The sequence below is a fragment of the Macaca thibetana genome, chromosome 16 (genome assembly GCF_024542745.1).
Source record: "Macaca thibetana thibetana isolate TM-01 chromosome 16, ASM2454274v1, whole genome shotgun sequence".
NCBI lineage: Eukaryota > Metazoa > Chordata > Mammalia > Primates > Cercopithecidae > Macaca > Macaca thibetana.
The window spans coordinates 58,112,606-58,129,739 of record NC_065593.1 but is presented as its reverse complement, the minus strand read 5'-3'; the positions used below and the strand labels follow the sequence as shown (position 1 = coordinate 58,129,739).

At 48.6% G+C, this 17,134-nt stretch overlaps 4 protein-coding genes across 4 annotated transcripts in view; 2 read left to right on the top strand and 2 right to left on the bottom strand.

Annotated features, from left to right (window-relative positions):
- The window catches only part of MRPL12 (mitochondrial ribosomal protein L12), a 167,324-nt gene that overhangs the window by 38,591 nt on the left and 111,599 nt on the right, over positions 1-17,134 (top strand). The window lies entirely within an intron of this gene.
- The window catches only part of ACTG1 (actin gamma 1), a 181,429-nt gene that overhangs the window by 75,945 nt on the left and 88,350 nt on the right, over positions 1-17,134 (bottom strand). The window lies entirely within an intron of this gene.
- Positions 1-17,134, top strand: part of CCDC137 (coiled-coil domain containing 137) — a 150,931-nt gene that overhangs the window by 58,936 nt on the left and 74,861 nt on the right. The window lies entirely within an intron of this gene.
- The window catches only part of NPLOC4 (NPL4 homolog, ubiquitin recognition factor), an 87,015-nt gene that overhangs the window by 33,501 nt on the left and 36,380 nt on the right, over positions 1-17,134 (bottom strand). The window contains exons 9-12 of the mRNA XM_050764007.1: positions 14,508-14,594; positions 10,809-10,880; positions 9,510-9,636; positions 504-664 (exon numbers count right to left, since the gene is read on the bottom strand). Coding sequence (XP_050619964.1) covers positions 504-664; positions 9,510-9,636; positions 10,809-10,880; positions 14,508-14,594 — 447 coding nt within the window. The remainder of the gene's footprint in view (positions 1-503; positions 665-9,509; positions 9,637-10,808; positions 10,881-14,507; positions 14,595-17,134) is intronic.

The window sequence follows — 17,134 nt, the reverse complement described above, 5'->3', positions numbered from 1 at the left end:
ATAAAAAATACAAAAAAAAAACTAGCCGGGCGAGGTGGCGGGTGCCTGTAGTCCCAGCTACTCGGGAGGCTGAGGCAGGAGAATGGCGTGAACCCGGGAGGCGGAGCTTGCAGTGAGCCGAGATCTGGCCATTGCACTCCAGCCTGGGTGACACAGCAAGACTCCGTCTCAAAAAAAAAAAAAAAAAAAAAAGAAATTGAGACTGTCTGTGTTGCAATGGTCGGATTTGGTCTTACTGATCTCAAACCTAGTGCACGTAGCTCCACTTCTGGTGAGAAGCCCTAATGCCATGGAAGCATGAGTAGCTAATATCCAGCCCCAGAAACGTGACAGAAGCCTTTAGTGACAAGGAGGGTTCAACCACAGCTGACGAATGGCTGCTATAGACAGAATGCACCCAAATTAGAAATGTTCAAGACAGGCTGACACCATTATTATTATTATTATTATTTTGTACAGAATTTTCTTTTTATACAGAATTCTTTTTCTTACCATACTTTTACCTTATAAAACACATCAGGCACGTACTGCTCACTGCTAGACTCCTTGGCGTAGCCAAGCTCCGGGGCGTCCTTGCATGGTAGCAAACACTCATCACGGACGAGCGCCATACACTGATTGGACACCTGGTACCCTTCAAAGTGGACTTGATTGTCAGGACCACCTGCAAGAGAGAGAGACCTTCAAAAAGAGCCTACAAACCCAGCATTCAAACCCAGTCCACATCTGTTAACTCTTCACCTCTGATCAACAGAAAAAATGAACCCCCAAGAGTTTGTCGGGGTAAGAGTTAAAAAGTGTTCAGTAGTCAGCGGGTGCAGTGGCTCACACCTGTAATCCCAGCACTTTGGGAGGCCGAGGTGGGTGGATAATGAGGTCAGGAGATTGAGACCATCCTGGCTAACTCAGTGAAACTCCATCTCTACGAAAAATACAAAAAATTAGCTGAGTGTGGTGGCAGGAGCCTGTAGTCTCAGCTACTTGGGAGGCTGAGACAGGAGAATGGCGTGAATCTGGGAGGCGGAGCTTGAAGTGAGCCGAGATTGCACCACTGCACTCCAGCATGGGTGACAGTGCGAGACTCCATCTCAAAACAACAAAAAAAAGTTCAGTAGTCAACGGATGGGTGGCCACAACACAAGACCTAGACATGCATGTCAGGACACCCTGCAGCTCCACACACATTTGGCTCCACAAACAGGTGCCACCACGGACATGCTCTATCAGAATCAGAAAATCAAGATTGTTAAACTTTTGAATAAAAGAAAAAAAAAAGAAAAGAAAATGCTGGGTGCAGTGGCTCACGCCTGGAATCTGAGCACTCTGAGAGGGCAGGGTGGGAGGACTGCTTGAGCCCAGGAGTTTGAGACAGTCTGGGCAAAATACTGAGACCCTATTTTTCCAATTTAAAAAAAAAAAAAAAGGTGATTAAACATTGTCTAACATCTGCCAATAAAGCGAGGCTTAGTGTCATCAGCACTTGGGCTCCTGGTTCATAGTAACACCAGGGGTGTAAATGGCAGATAGATCCCGGCCGGGCGCGGTGGCTCAAGCCTGTAATCCCAGCACTTTGGGAGGCCGAGACGGGCGGATCACGAGGTCAGGAGATCAAGACCATCCTGGCTAACATGGTGAAACCCCGTCTCTACTAAAAAAATACAAAAAACTAGCCGGGCGAAGTGGCGGGCGCCTGTAGTCCCAGCTACTTGGGAGGCTGAGGCAGGAGAATGGCGTGAACCCGGGAGGCGGAGCTTGCAGTGAGCTGAGATCCGGCCACTGCACTCCAGCCTGGGCGACAGAGCATGACTCCGTCTCAAAAAAAAAAAAAAAAAAAAAAAAAAAAAAAAAAAAAAAAAGGCAGATAGATCCCTAGGTTCACGGTAAGGATGGGTGGATAAATTCATCTGGAGGCAGAGAGATGGGGGAGGGGGTTGGAGAAGAGCAAGATGGAAACTATTTTTAATACAAATCCAGTCACTGTATTGTATACACAGTAGCCTCTGTCTTACAAAAGCCTGCACGGCCACCACGCAGAGTCGATGCCACCAGGTGTCATCACACAGTGTGGAGCTGCAGGTGCCACTCCACGGCCGTGGGCAGACCTGGGAGCCCAGATCCTCCACGGTTTCACCCTCCACACTGCCCACCCCATTCTTCTCTCCCAGTCTCCACTCCATCAAAACCTCCAGATTGACTTCAAGTGGGGACAAGGGGACTACAGATCACGGCTGAGAGGCGGCAGTGTGGTCCAGTTAGACCAGGTCCCTGAAGTGAGTTGGCCAGATGATGCCATGGGGGCAGCCTGAGCCTTTGGAGGAGGCAGGCATGGGGGAGATGCCCACCACCGCGGGGTGTGCTTCCAGAACTGAAGTTACCACTGACTATAATCTCATTATTTTTTTAGGCATTTATTTATCGTTTTACAAGTAAGGTCTTACTATGTTACCCAGGCTGGTCTCCAACTCCTGGCCCCATGTGATCCTCCCGCCTCAGCTTCCCAAAGTGCTGGAATTACATGTGTGAGCCACTGTGCCCGGCTCTCATCATGTTATAGCTTTGGAAGAAAAAAAACCCTCAATACCTCTATTTCAGTTCCTTTGACAAAAACAATTATTTATGATCAGAAAACAGAAACATAGTGCACGTGGCTTTCAAACACACATCAGAAAGCAAACCTGACGGCCACAAAATCAAAAAAGGTGAGGGAAGAGATAGAGCTGGCTGCCACGAGGCTCTCAATGCACATAGGAGGCAGGTGATGGATGGCTTCAAAACCCTGAGTCAAACTTGCTCCAAAGGCACAGTTCACTAGCATAGGATATTCTCCCTGCCCCAAACTCAAATGCTCAGGAGGTAGCCAACCCTGCGCAAACGACCACTAATATCTCAGCAAAGACACAGGCACCTCACTTGCCCGTGTGCCTGGTGGCATAAATGGCACTAAAAGAATGCAGGGCTCACAGAGAGCTGAGGCAAAGGCTGGACAGAGCGCCAGGGAGCCACAGTGCAGACATCTGGTTAGGACACTGTGAAAACCTGGACTGGGCTTGGCATGGTGGCTCATACCTGTAATTCCAGCACTTTGGGAGGCCAAGGCAGGCAGATCACCTGAGGTCAGGAGTTCAAAACCAGCCTGGGAAACACAGTGAAACCCTGTCTCTACTAAAAATATAAATATTAGCCAGGCATGGTGGCATGCACCTGTAATCCCAGCTATTCAGGAGGCTGAGGCAGGAGAATTGCTTGGCCCCGAGAAGCGGAGGCTGCAACGAGCTGAGATCACGCCACTGTACTCCAGCCTGGGCAATGGAACAAGACTCTGTCTCCAGAACAAAACAAACAAACAAAAAAACAAAAAACCTACACTGGTGTTTAGATTGATCATTAACATGACAGGTCATTCAAGAAAGAAAAATCTAGCAGTTGAGAATAAGAGAAAAATGGAAAGCAGTATTTATAAAACTGAAGGCTGTTTATAAACAGCAAAATTGGCCATATGGATAATCTTCAAGGGTAAATTCACTGAGATGAACTGCAAACTCCCCTTCTCATGTGGAGCAGCAGGAAATACGTGTCCTGATGGGTTTGTGTAACCCTGCCGGAACGGTTGGCAGGACAAGTTAACTATCACTCCCTTCACAAATCAGCCAGTCAGGAAATCCTTACGTGGGAAGGATCACAGGGCCTACAAACAGGCAGTGACAGAAAAACTCCAGCTGCTATTGAATCTGAGATGCATTTCTGGTTTTTTAAACCAGATCCTCAGGAAGTAATTTTCACAGCCTGTAAATTTAGAGTATGCCAGACTATGAGGACACAGACGCCCAGCCCAGTGAGGGGCGTAAGCTCTGCACTGTCCTTCCACAGGCCCCTCAGGGTCACTCGAGCAAAGTGCACACTTCATCGGGGCCCTTACACTCTAAAGTCTCATGCCAGAGAATATCTGTGTACAATGAAAGGGGAAAGGGGAGGAAGGACAGATGCAGAGGGAGGGGCGAGGCCTCCGCATCCCAGCCAGGACCTGAGTGCTGCTGGCAGGAGTACCATGCGCCCTGTGCCACATGGTTCAGTCTGCACCTTTTTTTTTTTTTTTTTTTTTTTTTCCTAAGACAGAGTCTTGCCCTGTCGCCCAGGCTGGAGTGCAATGGCATGATCTCGGCTCACCGCAACCTCCGCCTACCAGGTTCAAGCAATTGTCCTGCCTCAGCCTCCCGAAAAGCTGAGACTACAGGCACGCACCACCACACCCAGCTAATTTTTATATCTTAGTAGAGGTGGGGTTTCACCATGTTGGCCAGGCTGGTCTCGAACTCCTGACCTTGTGATCCGCCCACCTCGGCCTCCCAAAGTGCTGGATTACAGGCATGAGCCACCGTGCCAGGCCTGGTCTGCACCTTCCTGTCTAAGGAGGGACGTGGGACAGGAATGCAGCAAGTACAATTTCCAACAGCGCCACGGGGTCCCCACATGGCCACGACCAAAAGACCCTAACCCGGGGAAGAGCACACTTTACTTGCGTTAGAAAACCTTCACCCGGGCTGTAGCCATTAAAGACACGCAGGAGGAGGAGCACTCCTCAGTCGGCCACCAGGAAAGGGAGACACGACAAGTCTGAGCACCAAGAGGGGTGATTCACACAGACACGAAGGGGCTGTCACTGCCTATCTGCTTATAAATTAGGTTATTTATTGTCTCTCAGTTCTAACATCTTTCAGTAAATGCCAATTCCAGAGGCGAAAAAAGCCCAAGGATGATCTATATAATCTCTCAACTCTCAACAAGAGGTATAACTCAAATTGAAGGTGGTAGCCCCCAAGTTAGAAACTGTAATTCTAAAAATGTGCCAGTTCTTCTGGCCCATGGAATAATTTCTCCATAGAAACAGTAAAGGCCGGGCGCGGTGGCTCAAGCCTGTAATCCCAGCACTTTGGGAGGCCGAGACGGGCGGATCATGAGGTCAGGAGATCGAGACCATCCTGGCTAACACGGTGAAACCCCGTCTCTACTAAAAAATACAAAACACTAGCCGGGCGAGGTGGCGGGCGCCTGTAGTCCCAGTTACTTGGGAGGCTGAGGCCGGAGAATGGCGTAAACCCGGGAGGCGGAGCTTGCAGTGAGCTGAGATCAGGCCACTGCACTCCAGCCCGGGCGACAGAGCGAGACTCCGTCTCAAAAAAAAAAAAAAAAAGAAACAGTAATTAGACGGGGCACAGTGGCTCACACCTGTAATCTCAGGACTTTGTGAGGCCAAGGCAGGCAGATCACTTGAGGCCAGAAGTTCAAGACCAGCCTGGTCAACATGGTGAACCCGTCTCTATAAAAAATACAAAAACTAGCCAGGTGCGGTGGCTCACGCCTGTAATCCTAGCACTTTGGGAGGCCGAGGGGGGTGGATCATGAGGTCAAGAGATCGAGACCATCCTGGCGAACACAGCGAAACCCTGTCTCTACTAAAAAAAAAAAAAAAAAAAAAAAAATTAGCCGGGCGTGGTGGCGGGCACCTGTAGTCCCAGCTTCTAGGGAGGCTGAGGCAGGAGAATGGCGTGAACCCGGGAGGCAGCGGAGCTTGCAGCGAGCAGAGATCGCGCCACTGCACTCCAGCCTGGGCGACACAGCGCCCAGGCTGGAGTGCAAAAAATTGCAAAAAAGAAAATAAAATTCTAAAAAAAAAAAAATTACAAAAATTGGCTGGGTGTGTTGGCATGCGCCTGTAATCCCAGCTACTTGGGAGGTTGAGGCACAAGAATCACTTGAACCCAGGAGGCAGAGGTTGCAGTGAGCCAAGATCGTGCCACTGCACTCCAGCCTAGGTGACAGAACAAGACTGTCTCAAAAAAAATTAAAAATTAAAAGATCCTTGATTTCACTCAGAATAAAATAGAAATTAAAACCACACTGAAATACTATGGAACTGTTCCCACATAACTCAGAATGCCCACTACACACCTGTGTAGACAAAAGCACTATTTACAATCATGTGAGATTAGAAGCAATTCTATTTTATAAAGAGCCACAAAACAGACAGGCACAGTTTCAATGCACACTGAATTCTCTGGGACTATAATAGTGTAAGCTGAGGTAAGGGCACACTCTTCTGCCTGGAACTGGGTGGAGAGCTGTTGAGCCTCTCAGGAAGCCATGTTGCTGACAGCAAGGCCAGCTAAGAGGCCTGGACTCAGCCCTGTGCTCAGCCCTTGCCCACATAGGCCAGCACGGATCCCACTGTGCTGTCCTCACGGGTCAGTCCAGAAGCACTGACACACCTAAACGTTCGACTTTATTCTGTTTCTTTCCTATCACTTTCCCTTGATGTTACAATTACTCTGCCTTCTATTTCAGAATTCTGTGTGTCGGCAGCCTACATTAGCTGTATTACCCATGAATTTTATTTCTGCATAGTAAAGGGGTATCACAAAGTGTTCTAAAAACAGGAGTTGAGTCTGATAGGCTTAGAAACTACCAGCCTACACTACTGCACCCAGATATCAGCCTACGAGTGGCAGGGGTGTGGGGATGTGACACCGAGAAGAGTATGACGATACCTTTCTCCCCGTCTGTAAATACAATGCTAGCCCGGCAGGATTCTAAATGACATGAGCGCCTTTGTTCTCTGCTCCCCTCCTGGGTGCCCAGTGCCCCCTGCCTGACGCCCCAGCTACTCTCCAGCTGCCCTGAGTCTCCCACCATGAAAGCACCCCTCCCCAGGGTGCCCTCACTAACGGGTTCTGTAACGCAGAATTCCCAGACCCTCCTTCAATCCTAGCCCAAATTCCCAACCCTTCCCTTAAGCGCTCAACCCAAGCAACAATTTAGGAAAATAAATCTGACTCAACTAATTCACATGTGAAATAGTTAACATGTATTAATTATTAAAATAATTAACATGTGAAAGATGCCTATCACTATTCAAAAAGTATATTCATTTTGAAAATCCATCTAAATGCACCTTACATCAAGGAACTAACTGCAGGCTAGGCAACACAGCAAGACTTCGTTTCTGTTAAAAATTTAAAAATTAGGCCAGGCACGGTGGCTCACACCTGTAATCCCAGCACTCTGGGAGGCCGAGGTGGGCGGATCACGAGTCAGGAGATTGAGACCATCCTGGTTAACATGCTGAAACCCTGTCTCTACTAAAAATACAAAAAATTATCTAGGTGTGCTGGCGGGCGCCTGTAGTCCCAGCTACTTGGGAGGCTGGGGCAGGAGAATGGCATGAACCCAGGAGGTGGAGCTTGCAGTGAATTGAGATTGCACCACTGCACTCCAGCCTGGGCAACAGAGAGAGACTGTCTCTGGGGAAAAAAAAAAAAAAAAATTTTTAAATTAGCCGGGCATGGTGGCGCACACATGTAGTCCCAACTACACGGAAGGCTGATGGGGGCGGATCACAAGAGTCCAGGAGTCACACCAGTGAGCTGTGTGACTACACCACTGCGCTCCAGCCTGGGTGACAGAGCAAGAACCTGTCTCAAAAAAACAAACAAACAAAAAGACACAAAAACCTGGCAAGCTCAAGAATATGCAGCAAAGTGCAAAAACTTCTGCAGTCAGCTTGAACACTTTTCTTTCTTTTTTTTTTTTTTTTTGAGACGGAGTCTCACGCTGGAGTGCAGTGGCGCGATCTCGGCTCACTGCAAGCTCCGCCTCCCGGGTTCCCGCCATTCTCCTGCCTCAGCCTCCTGAGTAGCTGGGACTACAGGCGCCCGCCACCGCGCCCAGCTAATTTTTTGTATTTTTAGTAGAGACGGGGTTTCACTGTGGTCTCGATCTCCTGACCTTGTGATCCGCCCGCCTCGGCCTCCCAAAGTGCTGGGATTACAGGCTTGAGCCACCGCGCCCGGCCTCTTTCTTTTTTTAAAATATGTTTTATTTATTTTTTGTAGAGATGGGGTCTTGCCATGTTGCCCAGGCTGATCTCAAACTCCCAGTCTCAAGGGATCCTCCTGGCTCAACCTCCCAAAATGCTACGATTACAGATGTTGTAATCCCAGCACTCTGAGAGGCCAATGAGGGAGAACACCTGAGGTCAGGAGTTCAAGATCAGCCTGGTCAACAAGGCAAAACCCTGTCTCTACTAAAAATACAAAAATTAGCCGGGTGTGGTGATGTGCACTTACAATTCCAGCTGTAGGCTGGGGCATGAAAATCGCTTGAACCCAGGAGGCGGACGTTGCAGTGAGCTGAGATTGCGCCACTGCACTCTAGCCTAAATGACAGAGTGAGACTGTCAAAAAAAAAAAAAACCCGCTTGCCCAGGGGAACATCCTTGTCCATATATACATACACATATATACATACATATATATATATATTTTTTTCTTTTCTTTTTTTGAGTCTTGCCCTGTCACCCAGGCTGGAGTGCACTGGCACAAACTCAGTTCACTGCAATCTCCGCCTGCTGGGTTCAAGCGATTCTCCTGCCTCAGCTCCTTGAGTAGCTGGGATTACAGGTGCCCACCACCACACCCAGCTAATTTTTGTATTTATAATAGAGATGGTGTTTCACTCTGCTGGCCAGGCTGGTCTCAGGACTCCTGGACCTCAAGCGATCCACCCACCTTGGCCTCCCAAAGTGCTGGGATTACAGGCGTGAGGCACCACACCCAGCCAAAATAGTGGACTTTCAAGGACAGCACTGGCCTAGAAGAGAGCTCTGTGGAGGTCCTGATTCTGTTGTGAGGTTTGGGGTTTGTGTTTATAGTTTTATGCTGTTAAGTTCAGAATTTTTACCATAAAAAGAAAGGAGGGGCCGGGCGCGGTGGCTCAAGCCTGTAATCCCAGCACTTTGGGAGGCCGAGACGGGCGGATCACGAGGTCAGGAGATCGAGACCATCCTGGGTAACACAGTGAAACCCCGTCTCTACTAAAAATACAAAAAAAGGCCGGGCGCGGTGGCTCAAGCCTGTAATCCCAGCACTTTGGGAGGCCGAGGCGGGCGGATCACAAGGTCAGGAGATCGAGACCACAGTGAAACCCCATCTCTACTAAAAATACAAAAAAAAAATTAGCCGGGCGCGGTGGCGGGCGCCTGTAGTCCTAGCTACTCAGGAGGCTGAGGCAGGAGAATGGCGTGAACCCAGGAGGCGGAGCTTGCAGTGAGCCGAGATCGCGCCACTGCACTCCAGCCTGGGCAACAGCGTGAGACTCCGTCTCAAAAAAAAAAAAAAAAAAAAAAATACAAAAAAAAACTTAGCCGGGCGAGGTGGCAGGCGCCTGTAGTCCCAGCTACTCGGGAGGCTGAGACAGGAGAATGGCGTGAACCCGGGAGGCAGAGCTTGCAGTGAGCTGAGATCCGGCCACTGCACTCCAGCCTGGGTGACAGAGCGAGACTCTGTCTCAAAAAAAAAAAAAAAAAAAAAAAAAAAAAAAGAAAGGAGGAATTTACATCCCACAAGCCCAGTAAGAAAGTCCACTATAACTAAGTTAAGGATAAAAGGCTACCAAAAAGAGGAACAAAATATATTAACGAGATGGTAATATTTACATTACAACTGTCCCTGTTATACCTGTAGCCACTGCAGTAACAAACTTGGATCCAAAATGTCCATCGGGCGAGAGCCGGCACATGTTGGGATGCTTGTTCTGGAAGTCTCCTGCAGTGATGCACTCTTCTGAACTTAGGAAATAGGTGTCCTAAGACAAGAGAAGCAGCCTATCAATTTTACAGCATCATGCCAAATATGTTTCTATTTCTTCATTAAAAAATGAGAACTAAGTCAGGTGCAGTGGCTCACACCTCTAATTCCAGCACTTTGAGAGGTGGAGGTGGAAGGCCCACTTGAGGACAAGAGTTCGAGACCAGCCTGGCCAACACAGCAAAACCTGGTCTCTATTAAAAATAAAAAAATTACCTGGGTATGGTGGCGCACACCTGAACCCAGGAGGAAGCTGTAGTGAGCCGAGACTGTGCCACTGCACTCCAACCTGTACGACAGAGCAAGACTGTCTCAAAAAAATAAAAAATAAGAACCAAACTATAAAACTCAAAACCGCCGGGCGCGGTGGCTCACGCCTGTAATCCCAGCTCTCAGGGAGGCAGAGGCGGGAGGATAGCTTGAGCCCAGGAGTTCGAGACCTGCCTGGGTAATATAGCGAGACCCCGTTCTCCACAAAAAAGGGAAAAAAAAAAAAAAGACAAAAAAAATAAAACTCAAAACCACTTTGAAGCAACTATCTACAATTCCTAACCATTACCAATTCCTCATCTAAAACCACCCACGACTACGAAGGCCAGAAGCACTATGCAAACCACCCGCCACGGGCTGAGCCCTGAAAGTCACTGTTTTGTAAAGGTAAGATGGGTTTAGCTCTATGAGACCAGGAGATCCGGCCTTCATTGATCAAGAAGACCTTCTTGAAAAATAATAGGGCCTGAGGGCTGGGTGCAGTGGCTCACGCCTGTAATCCCAGCACTCTGGGAGGCCGAGGCGGGCAGATCACGAGGTCAAGATCAAGACCATCCTGGCTAACATGGTGAAACCCTGTCTTCACTAAAAATACAAAAAAATTAGCCAGGCATGGTGGCGGGTGCCTGTAGTCCCAGCTTCTCGGGAGGCTGAGGCAGGAGAATGGCATGAACCCGGGAGGCGGAGCTTGCAATGAGCTGAGATTGCACCACTGCACTCCAGCCTGGGCAACAGAGCGAGACTCCGTCTCAAAAAAAAAAAAAAAAAAATAATAATAATAATAATGATAATGGGGCCTGAAAGCTAGAACCAGCGGTGCAAAGAGACCCTGAGAATGCAGGCCAGTGCCATCTGTAACCAAGCCACAGGGCCACATGCACATTCCTATCTCCACCTCACCTTATTTCGACTGTAGCGGACTGTACCCTTTCGGGTATCTTCTGAGACGAGGTCTGTAAATATCCAGCCAACCTTAATAAAAAGGAAAGTATCTTTTAAACATCTCTTTAAGATAGATGATGAATGGTTGGGTGTGGTGACTACGCCTGTACTCCCAGCACTTTGGGAAGCTGAGGCAGGAGAATCATGAGGTCAAGAGATCGAGACCACCCTGGCCAACATGGTGAAACCCCGTCTCTACTAAAAATACAGAAATTAGAGTGCGGTGGCTCATGCCTATGATCCCAGCACTTTGGGAGGTCGAGGCGGGTGGATCACCTGAGATCAGGAGTTCGAGACCAGCCTGACCAACATGGAGAAACCCCGTCTCTGCTAAAAATACAAAATTAGCCAGGGTGGTGGCACATGTCTGTAATCCCAGCTACTCAGGAGGCTGAGGCAGGAGAATCACTTGAATTCGGGAGGCAGAGGTTGCAGTGAGCCGAGATTGTACCATTGCACTCCAGCCTGGGCAACAAGAGCGAAACTCTGTCTCAAAAAAAAAAAAAAAAAAAAAAAAAAAAAAAAAATTAGCTGGGCATGGCCGGGCGCAGTGGCTCACGCCTGTAATCCCAACACTTCAGGAGGTCAAGAGGGCGGATCACGAGGTCAGGAGATCAAGACCATCCTGGCTAACACGGTGAACCCCATCTCTACTAAAAATACAAAAAAATTAGCCGGCCGAGATGGCAGGTGCCTGTAGTCCCAGCTACTCAGGAGGCTGAGGCAGGAGAATGGTGTGAATCCGGGAGGCGGAGCTTGCAGTGAGCCGAGATCGCGTCACTGCACTCCAGCCTGGGTGACAGAGTGAGACTCCATCTTTTTTTTGTTTGTTTGTTTGTTTGAGACGGAGTCTCGCTCTGTCGCCCAGGCTGGAGTGCAGTGGCCGGATCTCAGCTCACTGTAAGCTCCGCCTCCCGGGCTTACGCCATTCTCCTGCCTCAGCCTCCCGAGTAGCTGGGACTACAGGCGCCCGCCACCCCGCCCGGCTAGTTTTTTGCATTTTTTAGTAGAGACGGGGTTTCACCGTGTTAGCCAGGATGGTCTCGATCTCCTGACCTCGTGATCCGCCCGTCTCGGCCTCCCAAAGTGCTGGGATTGAGACTCCGTCTTAAAAAAAAAAAAAGATAGGCCGGGCGTGGTGGCTCAAGCCTGTAATCCCAGCACTTTGGGAGGCCGAGACGCGCGGATCACGAGGTCAGGAGATCGAGACCATCCTGGCTAACACGGTGAAACCCCGTCTCCACTAAAAAATACAAAACACTAGCCGGGCGAGGTGGCGGGCGCCTGTAGTCCCAGCTACTCAGGAGGCTGAGGCAGGAGAATGGCGTAAACCCGGGAGGCGGAGCTTACAGTGAGCTGAGATCCGGCCACTGCACTCCAGCCTGGGCGACAGAGCGAGACTCCGTCTCAAAAAAAAATAGATGATGAATGTTTTCTGGCTTTTGCCCAGAGAGCTCAAAAAGAATGTTCTCAGTCAGAAGCTCCTTTTTGTGAGCCAGGTTAATCTACATCAATGGGTTCCTCAAGTAAGATGCCAGGCCACACCCAGGGATCTCCATCTCTGTTCAGTAGAAACTGGCCACCCTCCCTCTGGTGCTGCTGGGTTAAAGATGAGTTTCTTCAGCCCCAACTCTGCCCAGCACCATGTGGATGCAAGAGACACAGCAGTGAGTAAGACCAACAGAAGGTGGGTGAAAAAGGCACTTAAACTCCCAAGAGGAAGACAGACAACAGGCAAGCAAATAAACATTTCACAGAATAGGTCTTTCCCAACAAGCTAAGAAAAAGGATTGCTAGAGAAAGGCACTTAAGATAAAAGGGGAAATATAATGCAGACTTCACATAGTTGCTCCTGGGAGCTCCAGTTCAAGGTCAGAAGGAAGCATCTGAGGGTATCGGGATCTGAAACCTGCGACCCAGCACCCCCTGCACGTTCAGTGTGGCAGTGCCTGTGTGCTGTGGGATCCTCAGGCCTGCCTCTGCCTGTGAATTCTTGCACCAGAAGCCTGTCGCAAGGCCGCAGGAGTAGCACTTGGGTCCCGGCAGTTGTCACTTCTGTCCTCGGGAAGGATCTGTGGCCCATGACTCTCCCCAGCACTACCTGACACACAACTCTTCCCATCCGTCCCCAGCAGATATGACCAGCACACTGGGAGACTTTCACTGTCTTTAAAGATGCCCCAATGAATGAAAACCCAAGGTGATGGCAACAGAGAAAATGAGACTTAAAGGATTAATGTAATTAAGCAGTAAATAAAGCAGAATCAAAATCAAACTGAGAAATATAAGGGCTTAGAAACTCATATTTTGGGCCAGACATGGTGGCTCACACCTATAATCCCAGAACTTTGGGAGACCAAGGTGGGTGGATCACCTGACGTCGGGAGTTCAAGACCAGCCTGGCCAACATGGTGAAACCCCATCTCTATTAAAAATACAAAAATTAACTGGGCGTTGTGGTGGGCGCCTATAATCCCAGCTACTCAGGAGACTGAGGCAGGAGAATCACTTGAACCCGGGAGGCAGAGGTTGCAGTGAGCCAAGATCGTGCCACTGCACTCCAGACTGGGTGACAGAGCAAGACTCCTAAAAATAAAATAAAATAAAATAAAGAGAGAAACTCATGTTTTGAAGAGAAGTATTTAAGTAATTTCAAGATTATGAACTGTAAGACTACAACAAATTAGGCCAAAAAATTGGACCAATCTCTTTTCAACAAGAGAATTTCCAGAATTTGAACCAAAATATGACCCTAAATGAAGATGCTGACTCCTTGTTAGAAACAGGATGTTTCTTTCATAAGAGAGTAAAACTGCGTATGGACTGCTCACTGACACTAGGTTTTAAGTCACATTTGCAGTCTCACCCCCTTCATCTGTAGAGAGGATGAAATAATCGAGATTATTTTTCACAGTCTGAGATGATTAGGAAATAAAGGATAAAACATACTTACTAATATTAAACTTGTAAGATATGTTCAAATTCATGGCTCTACATGAATTTATAAAAATCGTTCCTGGGAACTTTATCAATGATGTCAGATAAACCAGATCAACAGAATAAAAAAGGAAATCCTTGTCTCATTTTCTAACTGTTCCATGAAACTAGGAAGAACTGTAGGCTCAGAGAGCTAAATTATCAACAGGAAATGAAACGATGATTGATGACGGAACAGCAGAAGCTCCAAGTGCACGACACGGAACATGAATGTTGTCAACGGAACGCCAGCCTTGACTGTCCTCGGCTTCCAAGCTACACGAAGGGACGGCTCAGGCAGAAGGGACACACATGCACAGGGGAGCCAGCAGGGGTGCAGCTGGGGTCTGACTCCTGCTTCTATTTCCCACTTGAAGCAGTCCTCAACAAGTGTGGCTGGAAGGCTGAAATACAACAGCCAGATCCGCACTGGGATTTTTTTTTTTTTTTTTATGCTCAAGAAAACGTTCTCATTTTAGTTTAAGTCAGAGGAACATAAAAGTTATTGGTGCCCAATAAACACACGTGAAGTTTCAAAACGTATGGTGCCTGCACCTGACCTTGTGCAGCTGGGGAGAGCCAGTCCCTGACACAGCCCGGCCACTCCCCCAACTCTCCCTGGCCTGGATGCTCAACAGAGCCTGGCCACTCCCCCTGCTTGGCTGCCAGATGCCTCAGTACCTTCCGCAGGCCAAGTTTGGCAGCAATTTCATCGACCACTTCAGCTTTTGGATCCTCAAGAAGCTCCAAGCTGTTCTGTGTACCAATCTGCAGGGAATCAAAGGGAGAAGACGGACTTAGAGCAGAGGGCTCAGGAAGCAGCACTCCAAGCCCTCCCAATTCCAGCTCCAGGTCACAAGGAGTGCTGGGGGCCTCCTTGTCAGAAAGGAGAACTACAGCCACAGATAAAACACATGCGACACGCCTCCCGGCTTCTCTCCTTCTAAGGTTGCGCTGTGCCTTTTACCAGGACTGCAAAACATGTGGCACACAGGGCCCAGCTGATGTGTGTGGCACGGCTCTGCATCAGGAGCACTCAGGACTAAGGGAAGGTCTATACTCCTGCCTGTTTTAAAAGTTCCTTCATCAGGAAATGAAGTTATTTTCAAACTTCCTTGGATAAGTAGCTTCACTCCAAACAGCTTTGGCTAAATTAGGCAAGACTCAAACTGTAAGATAACATCTATTCCCAGAAAACAGGCCTGGACAATCTGCGTGCCGCTCCGCAGAGACAACGCGCTTGGCTTCACAGCTAAGGTACTGAATTGGAGAGACACCATGAACTCCACAGAGAGCGATGAGCTCACCAACCCTAAGGAAGGGAAAAGGCATTCGAAAATCACCACCTCCTTCCATCTGGCACAGGGCAGTCGATGAGCTGTGGCTTCGACTGGCTCCCATGCAAATGAAACCAGCCACGGCACATGACTTCCCAGAGTGGACCAAGCTTACCAAAATCGTTAATGTTCACTTAAATGTAGCCTGCGGGTCATTAATAGGTGTCATTTCATGCAGAAACCCCAGCAATAAGAATAGGAAAGGTAAAGGTAATCCCAAATTGAGTTGCAATAACTGGGCATATCCTTGCAAATTAGTCAAAATCTGGCAAAACCACAAAGAAGTTTACGTTTGCTGGGTATTACCCATATGGAGGTCATTAATACCTCCAGAACACAGGTTAAACCACAAACTCAGAGAAAAATCTAAGGAAAAGGAGTTGTTTAATGACATGTGGCAACATAAGCAAATTTTTGTGTGTGTATTTTTAGTAGAAATGGGGTTTTGCTGTGTCAGTCAGGCTGGTCTTGAACTCCTGGCCTCAAGTGATCTGCCTCGCCCCTACAAAGTGCTGGGATTACAGGCGTGAGCCACCACACCTGGCCTCAATTATACTTTTAATAGAACCATTGAGCTCTCCATGAAAGAGACCCCTTAAAAAAACTGAATCTGAATACTTTGTGCTTGGAAGAGCAGCATACAGAGTACAGCACAGTGATGCTGTACTGGCGGGGTCTCTACTGCCATCTAGTGTCTCTTTTTAAAAGAACCATGGCAAAGGCCTCATGAAACACTACATCTATTGTTACGCAAAGATACCAAAACTGTCACTGAAAATCCATATAAATACAGCTAAGAAAGACACACATTTCGTGCAGGGGCCACTAGCAAGCCTGTACACCAGCTATCACCCATGCACAACCTGCAGTTTCAGACTCTAATCAGCAACCTCTGAGAGCAGCTGCAGGGCACCCCAGCCTGCCTCCCAGTCAGGTTATTTAAATAGGAAGCCAGTCATCCAGTGATCTCCACAAGACAGTGTTAGGTGGAAAAAGTGCACATAATATAGTATACGCACAAAGAAACAAAGAAGGGGGATAGTATGATTGTGTGTGCATACATATGTGTGTGTATCTGCTTACACCAAAAATGTCACACATACAAAGAAGACAAAACTAGCCAGGCTCAGTGGCATACACTGACAGTCCCAGCTACTTGAGAGAAAGGTAAGAGGATCTCGCTCAGGAGATCCCTTACAAAACAAAACAAAACAGGCACAATGGCTCATGCTGGTAATTCTAGTACTTTAGGAGGCCAAGGCAGTAGGATCACTTGAGGTCAGGAGTTTGAGACCAGCATGGGCAACACAGAGACCCTCTCTGTATTTAAAAATAAAAAAACAGGCCGGGCACGGTGGCTCACGCCTGTAATCCCAGCACTTTGGGAGGCCGAGACGGGCGGACCACAAGGTCAGGAGATCGAGACCATCCTGGCTAACACGGTGAAACCCCGTCTCTACTAAAAGTACAAAAAATTAGCGGCCGGGCGCGGTGGCTCAAGCCTGTAATCCCAGCACTTTGGGAGGCCGAGTCGGGCGGATCACGAGGTCAGGAGATCGAGAACATCCTGGCTAACACGGTGAAACCCCGTCTCTACTAAAAATACAAAAAACTAGCCGGGCGAGGTGGTGGGCGCCTGTAGTCCCAGCTACTCAGGAGGCTGAGGCAGGAGAATGGCGTAAACCCGGGGGGCGGAGCTTGCAGTGAGCTGAGATCCGGCCACTGCACTCCAGCCTGGGTGACAGAGCGAGACTCCGTCTCAAAAAAAAAAAAAAAAAAAAAAAAAAAAAAAAAAAAAATTAGCCGGGCGAGGTGGCGGGCGCCTGTAGTCCCAGCTACTCGGGAGGCTGAGGCAGGAGAATGGCGTAAACCCAGGAGGCAGAGCTTGTAGTGAGCCGAGTTCGCGCCACTGCACTCCAGCCTGGGCAGAGCAAAGACTCCGTCTCAAAAAAAAAATAAAGATAAAAATAA